Raw genomic sequence first — 17,236 nt, 5'->3', positions numbered from 1 at the left:
AGCACAAATAATAATAAACCACAAAACAAGTATCTAACTGTTCGGGACCCTAAAATACTACAGTTAGAAGGTAGTGGATAAAGGTCCTCTATCTCTTAGAAAGGATAGGAAGAACAGGGAAGAAGAAAAGGGGTGAAATAAGTAGGAAGCAGAAGTAACGTGAAGAAAATAAGGAAGGGAGGTTAACTCTTTGGTCACACAGAGGTGAGGGAGGGAACCAGCGTGTATAGCCAGTGAAGTAGGGTTCCCAAATGTTTTGAATTCAAAGTCTCATTTCAAACAGCCTTTAATTTCTCAAAACAAAGAGCTTGGCTAAGTCTACATTGAAATTGTTCAAAAGAGAGAGTGGGGGTGTACATATGGTATGGCCACCAGTGAGTTGGGCGCAGAGCATTAAATACTATTCCCCCGGCGGCGTTTAATACTATTCCAGCTCCGAGTTGTAGCAACTCGGAGGGAGATGCTGCAATCACACATTTAACTGTGAAAAATATGTGCATAATAAGTTTATATTGAGACATAGCTACATTGGGAGGCTTTATACCAAGCAGCTCTACCTAAGGAAGTTTTATTTTTTTTTAAGATTTTTGTTAGATTCGATGTTCTTATTCAGTGTAATCCAGTCTGAAATCTGGTCTCTTAGCAATACAGTAGATTCCTTTTATAGTAAACTAACAGGTACCTGGCCAAGTAGTTAACTATATCAGAAGTTTACTATATCATGATTCCTCATACATTGTATCGTATAAACAGATGCATGGTCGGCAGAGATGTCACGAATATATAATTCTCCATTTGCAAACTTCCGCAAATGTTCACGAACAGGCAAACCCGGCGAACCACCATAGACTTCAATGGCAGGTGAATTTTAAAACCTACAAAGACTGTTTCTGGCCACAAAAGTGATGGAAAAGTTGTTTCAAGGGGTCTAACACCTGGACTGTGGCATGCCGGAGGGGGATCCATGCCAAAAATCCCACCAAAATTACGGAGTTGATGCAAAGTTAGGTTTTAATCCCTAAAGTGCAGAAATCACATTATGCACAGCTCTGGGTGTCAGTGGGCTGTGGAATGTCACACTCAGAGATATGCAATAGTACTATCAGAATACAGTGAAATAATAATGCACAGGAGGGGTACTGTGTCTGCAAATTAACGTAGCAACAGCAGTAGTATGCACACAGCCAGGGCCGGGCAGATGCGAGAGAGGCTCCAGCCTCAGGGCGCAGTGTAGGAGGGGGCGCACAACTCACTCAGCTATCATTCCACTATTGTGTTTGAAGCAGAAAGAAATAAGAAAAGGGGATAAATGGCAGTGACTGCAAGCCAGATAACTATAGATTAAGGTGTTGGGGGCCCTGGGGCCCCTCTTAGTCTAATAGCAATCAGTGTTTGACAGCTGGGGTGGGAGGGATGTAGGGGAGCACTTTGGTGTCTCAGCCTTGGGTGCTGGAGGACCCTGTCCCGACTCTGCACACAGCTCTTGGTGTCAGTGGGCTGTGCAGTGTCACACACACAAAAACCCACAGAATACCAATGTGCTAGCCCTCAAAAAGGCTGTTTGGGGTGCTTTTGCAACAAATGAGGAACAAGAACACAGGCTTAGCTAATGCTTTCCTTACCTATCTGCAGCAAGTCTGTCCTTGCTCTCACTAACAGTCAGCAGCCAGCAGAAAATAAACCCAATATGGCCACCGCAACTGCTTTTTGATAGGTGGTTGGGGGTCCAGGAGGAGGTGCTAGCTGTTTGGCTATCATGTGTCTGCTGACTGTGAGGTAAGTGGTCAAAGTTTGGCTCCATGATGATGTATAGGGGCAGGTCGAACACGCCGTATGTTTGCGGAGAATGTGAACAGCAGAAATTCACCTGATACTGTCCGCTGGTGAACCATTCGGGCCATCTCTAATGGTCTGGACCTGGGGACTGAGTTTACTATATCAGAGTTTACTATGAGATTCTACTGTATAGTACAGAGTATGCCTGGCTTTAATCTAATCTTTTGTATGTGTAGGCAGACAAAATGTCTCTCTAGGTCTGAATGTTTTCACATCTTATCAGTAAAATACCTTTTGATTCCCAGCACACAAAAAGATAACCAAAATAAGCTGTGCCATGTTAATTAAAGTTTATTACTTTGCTACTTTTGTTCAGTGATGTTTTTATATTTGTTAGATGCAGAAAAGGTATTTTGCAGATAAGATGAGACAACATCCTCTGAGAGAAAAGTTTAATAAACCAGGGCCCATATGTTTACACTAACTACTTATGCCTCAATTTGTAATTAGTAGAAATGAAGATAAGAGGGATTCTCTGCTACAATGCTCCTGGTCTTTGCACTGATGCCCTTTTTTAGCAATAATTCTTTTTATGTTTTATTCACTTGTAACGTATGACATTTCTACCCCATTGCATCCCTAAAAAAGACTAAAATTGCCCCAGTTTTACAGTCCCCATACAGTACAATGTATTCTGCCTTATTTTTTGCATCTTTATTTTTGGAGAAATGCAGCCAAAGCATATTTCGGCAATTTTGCTCTTTACTTATCTATAGTCTACTCTACCAAAGGATAAATACTCGAGTATAAGTCTAGAAATGTAGGTCTGATTCATTTCATAAAAGTATAGGGGTCGACTTATACTTGAGTCACTGGCAACACTGAGCACACTAAGTAATGTGTGTACTATTAGTGACATTCCCATTTGCAGCAATTTACCCAGTGGTAAATTATAGTTTGAGGAAAAGAAATGCCAAGAAAACACATGTCTGAAAGTCCAGAACAACAATTAACAAGGAGAGCGGCAGGGGGGAAATACTGGGCTGCATAAAAGGGAGTGAATCATTGCAGCACTTGGGGGCCTGGAGGAGTTATTGCCTGCACTTAAGGGAAAGGAGGGGGTTAATGGCTGCAATACTGTATGCAGAGCAGTCATTAACCCCTACTGGTCCCCAAATGCAATTATTAACTTTGATGGGTAGCCTTATACTTGAGTCAATAAAAAATTCCAGCTTTAAAGGGTTGAATATTGGATTCGACTTATACATGAGGTCGACTTGTATTTGAGTATATACGGTACTTTTGAGGTTGCCTCTCTGGACAACTAACTAGACAATATCTTTTAGGTCTAACCCAAGCATGACTGATGTCTGACCAAGCAGGTGCTTTTATCAATGCACAACAAAGTCAAATGTAACCAGTCAGCATCGCAAGAGTAAAACAGCAATAACATATATAAAGTGTTTTACCTGTGAGAGCCGCGGAGAACGACAAAACCTGTAGCAACCCTGTGGTTAGTAAAAAAAAGGTATATGATGATTAATATGGCAAAATCTAATGCCTGACTAATGTCAAACATAAAACAATGACTTGGAACTTAGAGAACATAATCAATGGGGATGTTATATCTGATGCAAAAGTCTTATGTTGGCTATGTCAGAACATTAATATGAGGTTGGAGACAGGTGTAGTCAAAGATAACCAGTGCTATGAGGCCAAGGGTTTTGGAGGGTGACAAACAAAGGATCTCCTTGGCCCTTATGCAATTAACTTTTTTTCCTCAGTGGTGTTTTGAAACTTGTCAATAAAATGCCTTTTAAGCCCCTTTTACACGATTCTGATTTCATTGCGTTGCGTTAACCTTTCTGCAGGCAGAGTAGCGCAACAGCAATGAAAGTCTATGGGGCCTATCACACTTACTCCATCATGTCGCGTCGCACCGGAAGATCCCGATTGGCTGCCGACCCACTGCAAAGTCAACAGAGCTTTACCATCGGACTTCTGAGTCAAAGCAGCAGCAGCAGAATGCTCGGAAGTCAATGGTTGATGCAGAAATGTTAAATTTCTTTGTGCGGCGGTGCGCATGCAAGAAACGGCGCAAATACAATGGGGAACCCAGAAATCCCGGTGATGTACTTTCTGTGCAGCGGGGAGTAGCTCACTGGTCAATGGGCGGTGAAGGGCTTGTGGGGGTCGCACTATGCAAATGACCTTGTTGGCGCATGCTGCCACAGTGTCATATGTATGTAGTTTTTGGTGTTGCAGTGAGATTTGATGGGGGGAACAGCAGGTTTAAAACTGGCCTCAAACCACCAGCTAGCATGAAATTGCTCAAAATAATTTTGATCCTGTAGTACTCTTTCAATTACTTTTTGGTACTTTGATGAAAATGAAAAGTTATTTTAAAAGATACCCGAGGTGACATGTGACATAATGAGATAGACATGTGTATGTACAGTGCCTAGCACACACATAACTATGCTTTGTTCCTTTTTTTCTTTCTCTGCCTGAAAGAGTTAAAGTGTAACTGTGTAACTGCCGGGCATAAAATCAAAAATCAATTCTTTATTTTTATCTGGTAAACAAGTAATAAGGATGCTAATCAGGCAATCCAAAAGTTAAAATCTCTATTAGTTTTCTTGTTTATAAATGATCATTCCCTAGTTTACCTGACTCTTATTTGGTACGTTGCCGCAAAAAGGAAGTTGCAGGGCATGCTGGGTTGTCCTTTTTTGCTTCTGTACATTAGTTAAGTCTGAGGGGAAATAAAGAAGCAAAAAAAGACAACCCAGCATGCCCTGCAACTTCCTTTGTGCGGCAACGTACCAAATAAGAGTCAGGTAAACTGGGGAATGATCATTTATAAACAAGAAAAGTAATAGAGATTTTAACTTTTGGATTGTCTGGTTAGCATCCGTATTACTGGTTTACCAGATAAAAACAGAGACTTGATATTTTTTATTTTTTTGCCCGACAGTTACACTTTAAACATCAGGTATGTAAGTGGCAGTTCTTGTCTGCGTCAGGACTGAGTCAGACTACAGTGTGACCCTCACTGATAAGAAATTACAACTATATAACACTTTTCTAACAAAAAATGGTTTCTGAGAGCAGGAAAGAGATAAAAAGGGTCAATAGTTCATAGATTTTAGCTCTGACATACTTCAATGAATGTGTCATTTAGCAAAAACAATAAAACAGTAAAAACTTAAAAAGTAGAATATAACATAAAACTGTGGAATATCTTAAAAAAAGTCATTTTTAGGAGAAGGAAGATACCGTAGATACTATTGTTTATTTCATAATATTTATTTTCACAATTTTTAGTTTATTTTTACCTCGGGTGCCCTTTAAATAGTAGATTAAAAACCTATCTCCTAGGAGAAAACTTAGGAGAAAGAGTTAATTGCATATGGGCCCTTCTGTCTACAGACTTGAGAAGATGTGGCTGCATCTCTCCTAATTAGTGCCATGTGGAGATGTCTGCAGTGTATATATTCTTTCAGTGGGATGCGAAAGTTTGGGCAACCTTGTTAATCGTCATGATTTTCCTGTATAAATTGTTGGTTGTTACTATAAAAAATGTCAGTTAAATATATCATATAGGAGAAACACACAACAGTGATATTTGATAAGTGAAATGAAGTTTATTGGATTAACAGAAAGTGCGCAATAATTGTTTAAATAAAATTAGGCAGGTGCATACATTTGGGCACCAAAAAAAGAAATGAAATCAATATTTAGTAGATCCTCCTTTTGCAGAAATTACAGCCTCTAAACCAGGGGTCTCAAACTCGCGGCCCGCGGGCCATTTGCGGCCCTCGTTACAATATTTTGTGGCCCCAGGGCCCCAGAGCTTGTAGGGGCCCCCAGTGGCTACAAGAGGAAAAACATTTTTTTTTAAATCGGCCTTATAGTTTTTGAGAAAATCGATTTTAAAGTTGCAAAGGAAAAAAATACACATTTAAAAACCCGCCGACTTTAATGGTTAATAGCAAATCCACCTTAAATGCTAGAAACCCTAAATTTGCAGGATATGTTAAGGAATAAGAGGAAAAAACAATTTTTCAAAAAGACCTTATAGTTTTTGAGAAAATCGATTTTAAAGTTTCGAAGGAAAATAGTATACTTTTAAATGCGGTAAATGTCACTTTTAGTAGCAAGCCTAACGGTACTGTAATTTTACATGTATCAAAAGAAAGAGCAATACATTTCCTGATGGGGTTTCCAGGGAGTCCATACGCAGCCACAGCGCTTTGGCCAGGGATCGCTATACAGCCGCAATATGGCTGTATGAAGATTCCTGGCATTTTTTCCTATTTTCCCAATTTTTTTTTTTATGTTTAGAGTGTGGGAATTTTTTTAAAAAAATTATGTGGGGTCCCCCCTCCTGAAACTTTTTAACCCCTTGTCCCCCATGCAGGCTGGGGTAGCCAGAATGTGGAGCTCCGACCGATTGGGGCTTCACACCCTGACTATACCAGCTGCAAAAAAGATCCCTTAATGCCGATTTTTGTTCCAGGGTATCTGTTGGGGGGGGGGGGCAGGTTTATTTTGCTCTGGGGCCCCATTGTTGCTTAAACCGGCCCTGCCTGCCGGCAAAAGCAAAAGAGACACGGAAGCGAACTATATTTGCCCATTTTACCTTATAGTTCGCTTCAGTGCTCCCAAGTAACCTGCCGCATCCCCGCCGCTAAACAAGGGCTGCAGACCCCCAAATCCCCCGCGCAAACATCCACGACTGCGCTGAGGGGCAGAGCTTCCAGCTGTAGCTCTACCCCTCCTGACGTCAATCGCCGAATGGATCGCTGCCTCTCCCCCGCCCCTCTCAGTGAAGGAAGAGTGAGAGGGGCGGGCAGAGGCGGCGATCCGCCGCAATTGACGTCAGGAGGGGCAGAGCTGAAGCTGAAAGCTCTGCCCCTTCCAGGAAATGCCGGCGGATTGCCCCCCGGGGCGATTTGGGGGCTCTGCAGCCCTCGTTTTGCGGCGGGGACACGTGAACTCCCTTATGCGGCCCAGCCTCATCCTGACTTTGCCTCCTGCGGCCCCCGGGTAAATTGAGTTTGAGACCCCTGCTCTAAACGCTTCCTGTAGGTTCCAATGAGTGTCTGGATTCTGGTTGAAGGTATTTTGGACCATTCCTCTTTGCAAAACATCTCTAGTTCATTCAGGTTTGATGGCTTCCGAGCATGGACAGCTCTCTTTAACCCACACAACAGATTTTCTATTATATTCAGGTCTGGGGACTGAGATTGCCATTCCAGAACATTGTACTTGTTCCTCTGCATGAATGCCGTAGTGGATTTTGAGCAGTGTTTAGGGTCGTTGTCTTATTGAAAGATCCAGCCTCGACGCAGCTTCAGCTTTGTCACTGATTCCTGCATATTGGTCTCCAGAATCTGCTGATACTGAGTGGAATCCACGTATCCCTCAACTTTGACAAGATTCCCAGTCCCTGCACTGTCCACACAGCCCCACAGCATGATGGAACCACCACCGTATATATCCCTGTAGGTAACAGGTGTATTTCTTGGAATGCTGTGTTGTTTTCCTCCGTGCATGATGCCCCTTGTTATGCCCAAACAACTAAATTTTAGTTTCATCAGTCCACAGCACCTTATTCCAAAATGAAGCTGGCTTGTCCAAATGTGCTTTAGCATACCTCAAGCGGCTCTGTTTGTGCTGTGGGCGGAGAAAAGGCTTCCTCTGCATCGTTCTCACATAAAGCATCTCCTTGTGTAAAGTGCGCCGAATGGTTGAACGATGCACAGTGACTCCATCTGCAGCAAGATGATGTTGTAGGTCTTTGGTGCTGGACTGTGGGTTGACTCTGACTGTTCTCACCATTCATTGCTTCTGTTTATCCAAGATTTTTCTTGGTCTTCCACTTCAAGCCTTAACTCGAACTGAGCCTGTGGTCTTCCATTTCCTCAATATATTCCTAACTGTGGAAACAGACAGCTGAAATCTCTGAGACAGCTTTCTGTATTCTTCCCATAAACCATGATGGTGAACAATCTTGTCTTATGGTCATTTGAGAGTTGTTTTGAGACCCCCATGTTGCTACTCTTCAGAGAAAATTAAAAGAGGAGGGAAACTTACAATTGACCCCCTTAAATACTCTTTCTCATAATTGGATTCACCTGTGTATGTATGTCAGGGGTCACTGAGCTTACCAAGCCAATTTGAGTTCCAATAATTAGTTCTAAAGGTTTTGGAATCAATAAAATGACAACAGAGCCCACATTTATGCACCTGCCTAATTTTATTTAAACGGTTATTGCGCACTTTCTGTTAATCCAATAAACTTAATTTCACATCTCAAATGTCACTGTGTGTGTATATGATATATTTAACTGACATTTTTATTAACAACCAACAATTTATACAGGAAAATTATGACGATTATCAAGGTTGCCTAAACTTTCGCATCCCACTGTACCTGAACTACAAATATTTTGTATTCTTTAGACTTAATTCACATGGGTGCTGGATGTAACTGTGTACCCGGTGCCAGGGGCATTCCTTGAGCAGTTAACAGTTATCTTGGTGAAAGACATAAGGGTGACAGGGAGAGCTATGCTTGAACTCTTGCCTGAAGGTGTGTACCATGCTGCCAAAGCTGGTCATGGGTGCTGCTTGTCCGCATAGAGCCTAAGCTATGAATAGGTAGTGCCACAGTACACATTATATAATGCAGGTGATGTCTATCCAGGCACCCTTTCACACAGTGCTGTAGCAGAGGATTCAGCGGCCTCCTTCATCCACTGTATTAGCTCTTCATTGATGCTCTGCTGGTAATGGTCACCTCTGTATGTGCTTTAAATAGTGGTAATCATTAATAAACCAGACACTGCAGCTGTCCTATGGTGCTCCATATCAATTGTTATGTACACAGTGCTTGAGGGGGCCCAATGTAGAACTCAGTGTGTCCCATCGCTCCTTCACTACACCAGCACCTTCACAGCAGACAAAGATAATACACCTGCCTGTTTCAATTACCCTGAGGGCCATCACATTCATGAGGACTACTATAAGGTCGCCCTGGTAATATATTGCAGCCCCCTTACACTCCCCTGCCCTGAGGACTGACTGCTAAACACATGAACCTGCTTTACATACATCCATAGCACACCAGCACAGATTTCACACCTATCTTACATCTGTCTCACTGCCTTCCCGCAGATTGAATGTCAGGTCGTGGTGGATATCCGCCATGAACTTGCTGGAATACTCTGGGTACAGCTCCAGCACCTCCACCAGGCCTCGCAGAGTGAGGTACTGCAGGTCACAGTATGTGAGGGCTTTCACATCTGCATTCGTTTTCACCACCTGATCTTTGCTAGTGATGTCAGCACCAATCAGATCACCTTTTCCTGAAGGAGAGAAGAGTTACAAAAATACTTTAGTGACACCTAAACATTGAACTACAAGTTTAAATCATAGTTTACCAATGAAATATGGCTTTCCTCTATACTCTCTAATGAACAGTCTTACCTAAAGCATCTATGAAGGCTTTACTAGAGATGAGCGTAATGACGTAATTACGATTTAGCGAAATTTCGCGTAATTAGTGTAATTACGATTATGGCCGTAAGTACATAATCGTAATGAAGAAGGATTTCGCGAAATTTCGCGTAAGCGTAATTTTTCGCGTAATTTTCGCATTACAGTTGGTATTACGAAATAAAAAAACTGACATTTTCCGCATTTAAAAGACATTTTTGCCCTTGAAACTTAAAAATCGATTTTCTCAAAAACTATAAGGTCTTTTTGAAAAAAATAAATTTCCTCTTATTCCCACTGATCCCCTTAATATACCCTAAGAATTTGGTGTTCCTAAACTTTAAGCAGGCTTTGCTATTAACCGTTAAAGTCAGCGGGTTTTTAAATGCATACATTTTTACTTTGAAACTTTAACATCGATTTTCTCAAAAACTATAAGGTCTTTTTGAAAAAAAAAATTTTCCTCTTATTCCTCCTGATCTCCTTAATGTATTCTTCAAATTTGAGGCTCTTAGCATTTAAGGGGGCTTTGCTATTAACCCTTAAAGTCGGCGGCTTTTTTATATTATACGGAGCGTTACGGTTTAACGCGAAATTACGGTAGCGTTTAATGCGAAATTACGGCATGAACGAACTGCGTTGAAAATTACGCTTACGGTATTTCCAATTACGATTTTAATGGCAATTACGCTACTGTAATTTTGCATCGTAATCGCAAATTTCGCATGCGTAATTATAGTAATGCGAAATTACGAAAATTTCGGCTCAACTCTAGGCTTTACGTAGCAAAGTACAGAAATTATTATTGTGCTTTATAGAGTTCATAGTGAGGTCACTAAGGGCCCTTCCACATTGCATGCATTTCAATCCAAGTTATAAAGCGCATGGGTCTTGAAAAGTGCAAAGGGCCCTGTATAGAGTGGAGCAATCCAAGTCAGATGATATCAGATTTCATTTTTCAGCACCCCTCCATTACAATATCCCCTGTGTCGCTGTGTCCTTCTCCTGTGTGTCCCTGTGTCCGTGCTGTTGCGTACCACTCATGTGCGGCACGCGGGCGGCAGTTAGATCAGGAGGAGGATGTGTGCAGACATGGTGTGCGGGCGGGCATGGGGGCGCTGACATGCGGCGGCGGTCACAGGGGCGGGAGGGGGGTTGTGAGGGAGGCCCAGAGCCCATTATATTAACAGGCTTAGGTCCACTAGTTACAATATAACACACATAGCTCCCAACTGTCACTGTCACTTTTTTCAGAGGGACAGTCCCTCTTTAGAAGCCAAATCCCTCTGTCCCTCTTTGTCCCTCATTTGTCCCTCTTTCAGGACTGAAAAATATCTTTTACTAGTCTACCTAAGCCTGTTTAAAAACGGGCTGTAGGTAGTGATACCACGCCACCGCCGCCAGTCAGTGTGCGTACGCGCGCACCAGCTGCCTAGCGCCACGCACGCACACGGCTTCCCTGCTCCTTGGCCCATTCTCCCATCCCAACGGCTGTCTGTACTGCGCACATGTGCAGTACAAAACAAAACACGGACAGACAGACAGGGAAAGTGGATGACGCAGGGACAGTTAGGCTTTATTGTATAGGACTGGTTACAAACTTTATTTCCATTCTTTAAATGTATATTTCAATTGTTAATATGAAGAAAAACTAGTGATGATAGATAGGACCAGTGTGGTTTGAATTCTAAAATTAGATCTTTTGCTTATGAATTTTAGTGGTATGTGTGGTAGGGGTGTGATTAGAGGTGTGACAGGGACGTGTCTTAAAGTATCCCTTTTCCTCATCTTAAAAAGTTAGGAGGTATGAAAACGCGTGTCTGTTGCATGAGGATGCAGACTTATAATTAATTTAAGTAGATGTTGTGCAATGGCAAGACTTTGATTTTTCTGCTGGAAACTATTCAGACACTATTGGTCTTACAGAGACACTGAAACGAAAAAAAATATGATATAATGATTTGTATGTGTAGTACAGCTAAGAAATAAAACATCAGGAGTAGAGACATAAGTCTAATATTGTTTCCAGTTTCCTGTACAGGAAGAGTTAAGAAACTCCTGTTGCAAAAGAGCCATTGAGCTCCACGACTTTCAAAGTTGCAGAGAGCTCTGTTCTCTGAAGCTTATTATCTCAAGTGTCTGGCACTGTATTGTTTCTGTCTCTGCAGAGGACAGTTCAAAAGTTCACTAGGCTGCTCTGTAAAATCATTTATAATGCTGAGTAGTGTGTACACAGCAAATATTAGAGAATAATGCAATGTTATAAAAAAAAACTGTATAACTGAAAATAACCCCCCCCCCCCCCCGCCTTTTCTCTCCATTGAGCTAGATACACAGCTTGGTCAGGAGCTGATCAGCTCGTTTCCACAGCAATCAATACAAAATTGCTACCTTAAATAGAGTGACCAGATTTTTGTAGGTCCAACCTGGGACAGGGAGGGTGGGTGCAGGGGGGGGGGGGGCGGCGAAAAGTGGGGAGGACTGAAGAGTGCACAGTGATGAAGACCGGGGGGGGGGGGGGAACGCGGCGAAAAATGGGCGTGGTCATGACATTGTATGGGCGGAGCTAACGTAATGATGTAACACCGAGGCATAAGAAAGCAGTGTTTACGCCATGATGTGGACAAACGAGACTTTGCATCATGGGTGTGCAGAAACTGTGTGATGCTAATAGTATACCGTAACCACAAAGCAGCAAACATAGCCATCTATGACCATTAAATAATAAATGCAGTAACAGTTACCCTGGACACCAGAAACTAAATGCAATGGGCAACATGTCAGCACAAAATAAACGCAATGCGGGCAAACATGTCAGTACAAAATAAACGCAATGCGGGCAACATGTCAGTACAAAATAAATGCAATGCGGGCAACATGTCAGTACAAAATAAACGCAATGCGGGCAACATGTCAGTACAAAATAAACGCAATGCGGGCAACATGTCAGTACAAAATAAACGCAATGCGGGCAAACATGTCAGTACAAAATAAACGCAATGTGGGCAACATGTCAGTACAAAATAAACGCAATGCGGCCAACATGTCAGTACAAAATAAAACGCAATGCGGGCAAACATGTCAGTACAAAATAAACGCAATGCGGGCAACATGTCAGTACAAAATAAACGCAATGCGGGCAAACATGTCAGTACAAACTAAACGCAATGCGGGCAACCATGTCAGTACAAAATAAACGCAATGCGGGCAACATGTCAGTACAAAATAAAACGCAATGCGGGCAAACATGTCAGTACAAAATAAACGCAATGCGGGCAACATGTCAGTACAAAATAAACGCAATGCGGGCAAAATAAACGCAATGCGGGCAACCATGTCAGTACAAAATAAACGCAATGCGGGCAACATGTCAGTACAAAATAAAAACGCAATGCGGGCAAACATGTCAGTACAAAATAAACGCAATGCGGGCAACATGTCAGTACAAAATAAACGCAATGCGGGTAAACATTTCACCAGAAAATTACTGCAATGCGGGCAAACATTTCACCAGAAAATTACTGCAATGCGGGCAAACATTTCACCAGAAAATTAACGCAATGCGGGCAAACATTTCACCAGAAAATTAACGCAATGCAGCAAAACATTTCCCCAGAAAAGAAACGCAATGCGGGCAAACATTTCCCCAGAAAAGAAACGCAATGCGGGCAAACATATACCCAGAAAAGAAACGCAATGCGGGCAAACATTTCACCAGAAAAGAAACGCAATGCGGGCAAACATTTCCCCAGAAAAGAAACGCAATGCGGGCAAACATTTCACCAGAAAAGAAATGCAATGCGGGCAAACATTTCCCCAGAAAAGAAACAATGCGGGCAAACATTTCACCAGAAAAGAAACGCAATGCGGGCAAACATTTCACCAGAAAAGAAACGCAATGCGGGCAAACATTTCACCAGAAAAGAAACGCAATGCGGGCAAACATTTCACCAGAAAAGAAACGCAATGCGGGCAAACATTTCACCAGAAAAGAAACGCAATGCGGGCAAACATTTCCCCAGAAAAAAAACGCAATGCGGGCAAACATTTCCCCAGAAAAGAAACAATGCGGGCAAACATTTCCCCAGAAAAGAAACAATGCGGGCAAACATTTCCCCAGAAAAGAAACAATGCGGGCAAACATTTCCCCAGAAAAGAAACAATGCGGGCAAACATGTCCCCAGAAAAGAAACAATGCGGGCAAACATTTCACCTGAAAAAGAAAGCATTTACTCACCTGGCAGAAGTCTCCGGCCTCTGGCGCGCTGCTCCCGGGACCACCTTCCTCCTGAAGTCTCCCGCGCTGACAGGACAGCCTGGCAGAGCAGGGCTACGGCAAGATGGCGCCCGAAGCCCTATACTGGAGACAAATAGTACAGGGCTTCGGCAGCCATCTTGCCGTAGCCCCGCTCGCCTGCCGGTGTCGGAACAGACACCGGAAGAGGAGGCTGGAGCGGGGCTGCGGACAATGAACTGGCACGGCGTCTATAGACGCCGCTGCCAGTTCATAAGCATAGAGTGGCCAGAGTCCCGAGGCCGGGACGTCCCGCTGCTGAAAGCGGGACGTTTCCCGGGACCTCATGCAGCCTGGGACAGCGGACCCCGAATCCGGGACGTGTCCCGGGCAATCCGGGACGTCTGGTCACTCTACCTTAAATGATCTGTAAAGATTGTTTAAATTGACATTGAACTGTGTGTGGACATTTAGGGCCATATGCAATTCACTTTTTCACCTCAGTTTTCTCCTAGGAGATAATTTTTCATCTTTCAATTAAAATAATTTTCCAGCACTTTTCAACTAAAAAAGTACCAAAAAGTAAATTAAAAAGTACTATCAATATTTTCTTGCTTTCTGATGGCTTAAAATGCATTTTATTGACAAATTTAAAAATATCACCCAGGAGAAAACTCAGGAGAAAAAGTGAATTGCATATGGGCCCTGGTCTGTATGGACAGGCGTACAGCTGTAGGTAAGAACAGCTACACAAAGGATTGTTGAGCTTGAAAAAGTTCTATTCAAAGATAATCCTTATAACTGACACTGGAATCTGCTTTGTTCATGTTCAATTTTGGGTTTAATTAGGCTTTATGCTAATCATTAAAGTCTGTACTTCACACAGGACTGGACAGGGATTAACTTCACATAAAAAAAAAATACTGGAAGCTCAGTGAAAACACAGACTTGTCCTAATCCTGCCATGTGTTGCCAGCAACATAGAAACAGTTTCATTCCAAAGCTTGACCGAGTGCTTACCGAGGATTGCCAACACCATGTTGTCCTTCAGGACCTCCAGTGAGCCAGAACACACAAAATAATTTGCTTGCAGAGCATCGCCCTGGCGCAGGAGGTACTCCCCAGGGGCACAGAATGAAGTCTTGATGTGAAGGGAGAGTGCCCGCAGGCATCCACGGCTGGCTGGCTCAAACACAGGGAGCTGCAGAATGTCCTTGTTGAGGTGCATGGCTATATCAGCGCGAAGCTCATCTGGAAAATCCTTCAGGAGCTGCAAGATAAATGATACTTGAGATTTTGAAAGGACAAAATGCCACGCATTATCAAACCTTGAAAGCTTGGACAACCCGAGACCCTACAAGCTAAAATAAAAACTCACTGGCCGGGATGGAATAGCCTGGACCGGTACTCCATCAACACTGTCCGAAATGTGCTTTTGTGGTAGAGCAATAGACAGAAGCTGCAATGACTGTATCCTACAACATACGTCTGAGCTGCTAAGCTGCTGCTAATAATGAGCAGTCCCCACAGGCTGATTTAGAGTGACCCTGAAGTAGACCTGAGCTCTATAAACTGATGTATGAAGATAAAGTACTCAATTAGAGGTTACCTACAGGACCTGCATGGCAAAATTTTTAGTACTTCCAGAGCAGATACAATAAGACAGCAGATGGGCTTTTGAGCTTCCCTGTTAGGGCTAGTTCAGATGGGTGTCTGAACCGGCAGCCTGGCGTCTCGCTCAAACTAGCGGCAAAGGTGGTACATTTTGACTCCCACAGGAGAACATGGAAGTGTTGCAATCAGGATAAGACAAGATGACGGGAATTGATGGGTTTGAGGACGTCGTTTGCGCCAATGATGGCAAATGATCTTGCCAACTGCATTCTCTTGAATGGACAGAGCTTAAACAATGACCGCTGCAGCCGTTGTTGAACACCGTCCAGAAGTCCATGTGAACCTCCCCTTAACCAGTGCATCACATTATATGAGTCTTATACATAAGCTTGACGGGTCTAAGAGGAGAGACATCTTCTTGCCATTGAAAGACTTCCTCCGGACATTTGTGCATTTCATGTGTATTGTTGTTTTTTGTTCTTGTTTTTTTAGACACAAAACATGCATGTTTTTCCACAGCAACACAATGTCATATATAGAGAGAGAACAAATGGTGTCCAGAAGAAGGCAACAGGCTGTCAATTTTCTTCTCTGTGTGCAAAAAAATGCATGTGATGGAAACCAGCCCATTGTTTAACATGGGCTGTCATATCTAATGCGTTTTCACAAAGCAGCAGCTTTCTGCGGCCGGCGCCAAGCCCATAGTGCCTGACCTGGGCACCGCTACAGCACTTGTGCTATAGTGTGTGCCACACGCATGGGTAACTCGGTGTTCTGACTCTGAATTACTTCTCCCTCCGAGTTGCTACGACTCAGAGGGGAATAGTATTTTACGCCACTGGGAATTTGAGTGGCAGCAGGGAGAGCTGACATTTGACTCACCCTGCACACAACTCACTGGCAGTGTACATATACATACGCCATTTTCATGTGCAAAAAAAACTGCTGACAGTTGCATGTAGTGAAAATTAGCAATTTAGCAACACATGCTTTTTTTCAACTGGGCTCTCAGACACCCATGTATGAGGCTGCTGCAATTCTTGAAGCGGACCTGAACTCAGAACTTCCTCTCTGCTCTAAAATATACACATCAGCATAATAACCTTTAACCTCCCTGGCAGGAAACTCGAGTGTAGCTTGGGCTAGCGCAGGGAGCTCATTGCAGAGTATAGCGCGCAGCAGGCGCTTTTACTCACCTCCTGGGGATCCAGACGTCAGTAGCCATTTTCCTTCCTGTCCTCTGAAGCTCTGAATCACTCTGGTGAGATCGCCCAAGGAGGTGAGTGAGAGCAGTGGCTGCTGCAGAGACTCTGGCGGCATGATTTTTTTCCTGATTTTAGGTTCTGAAATGTTTTAAAAAGAGCCTAAAATCCAGAAATAATCATGCCGCCAGGGAGGTTAACCTCCTGAGTGGTATGCCCAACACTGTTTCAGGCAAGGAATTTTTGCTGAAAGCGGTATGACGTCACAAGAAGTACGATCCTCCTAGTAGAATACCGAAGCTGTGCGAGCGAGGAGGCTGCGGCGATCGCTGGATAGAGGCTTGGTATGTATATAATGGCTGGATCGGGGAGGGCGGGATCAGGCAGGATTAGGGGGGATCTGGGCGATCTGAGCACTTATACTACCTAGTCTACTGCTAGCTAAACTACTAAAGCCCTTACAACTAATGGACATAGCCTGGGGGACACCTGCACCCACCTAGCCTGGGGGACACCTGTACCCACCTAGCCTGGGAGACACCTGCACCCACCTAGCCTGGGGGACACCTGCACCTACTTAGTCTGGGGGACACCAGCACCCACCTAGCCTGGGGGACACCAGCACCTACCTAGCCTGGGGGACACCTGTACCCACCTAGCCTATGAAACACCTGCACCCACCTAGCCTGGGGGACACCTGCACCTACCTAGTCTGCTGGACACCAGCACCCACCTAGCCTGGGGGACACCAGCACCTACCTAGCCTGGGGGACACCTGCACCCACCTAGCCTGGGGGACACCTACACTCACCTAGCCTGGGGACACCTACACCCACCTAGCCTGGGGGACACTTGCACCCACCTTGCCTGGGGGACACCTACACCTACCTAGCCTGGGGGACAC

At 43.7% G+C, this 17,236-nt stretch overlaps 1 protein-coding gene and 1 long non-coding RNA gene across 9 annotated transcripts in view; one reads left to right on the top strand and one right to left on the bottom strand.

Annotated features, from left to right (window-relative positions):
* LOC137541048 (uncharacterized) overlaps positions 1-17,236 on the top strand; it is a 617,426-nt gene that overhangs the window by 149,482 nt on the left and 450,708 nt on the right. The window lies entirely within an intron of this gene.
* KCNH4 (potassium voltage-gated channel subfamily H member 4) overlaps positions 1-17,236 on the bottom strand; it is a 323,258-nt gene that overhangs the window by 52,334 nt on the left and 253,688 nt on the right. The window contains exons 10-12 of the mRNA XM_068262186.1: positions 14,537-14,786; positions 8,938-9,152; positions 3,246-3,284 (exon numbers count right to left, since the gene is read on the bottom strand). Coding sequence (XP_068118287.1) covers positions 3,246-3,284; positions 8,938-9,152; positions 14,537-14,786 — 504 coding nt within the window. The remainder of the gene's footprint in view (positions 1-3,245; positions 3,285-8,937; positions 9,153-14,536; positions 14,787-17,236) is intronic.

This window comes from Hyperolius riggenbachi, chromosome 12 (genome assembly GCF_040937935.1).
Source record: "Hyperolius riggenbachi isolate aHypRig1 chromosome 12, aHypRig1.pri, whole genome shotgun sequence".
Taxonomy (NCBI): Eukaryota; Metazoa; Chordata; class Amphibia; order Anura; family Hyperoliidae; genus Hyperolius; species Hyperolius riggenbachi.
This window is presented reverse-complemented; position numbering and strand designations above follow the sequence as displayed.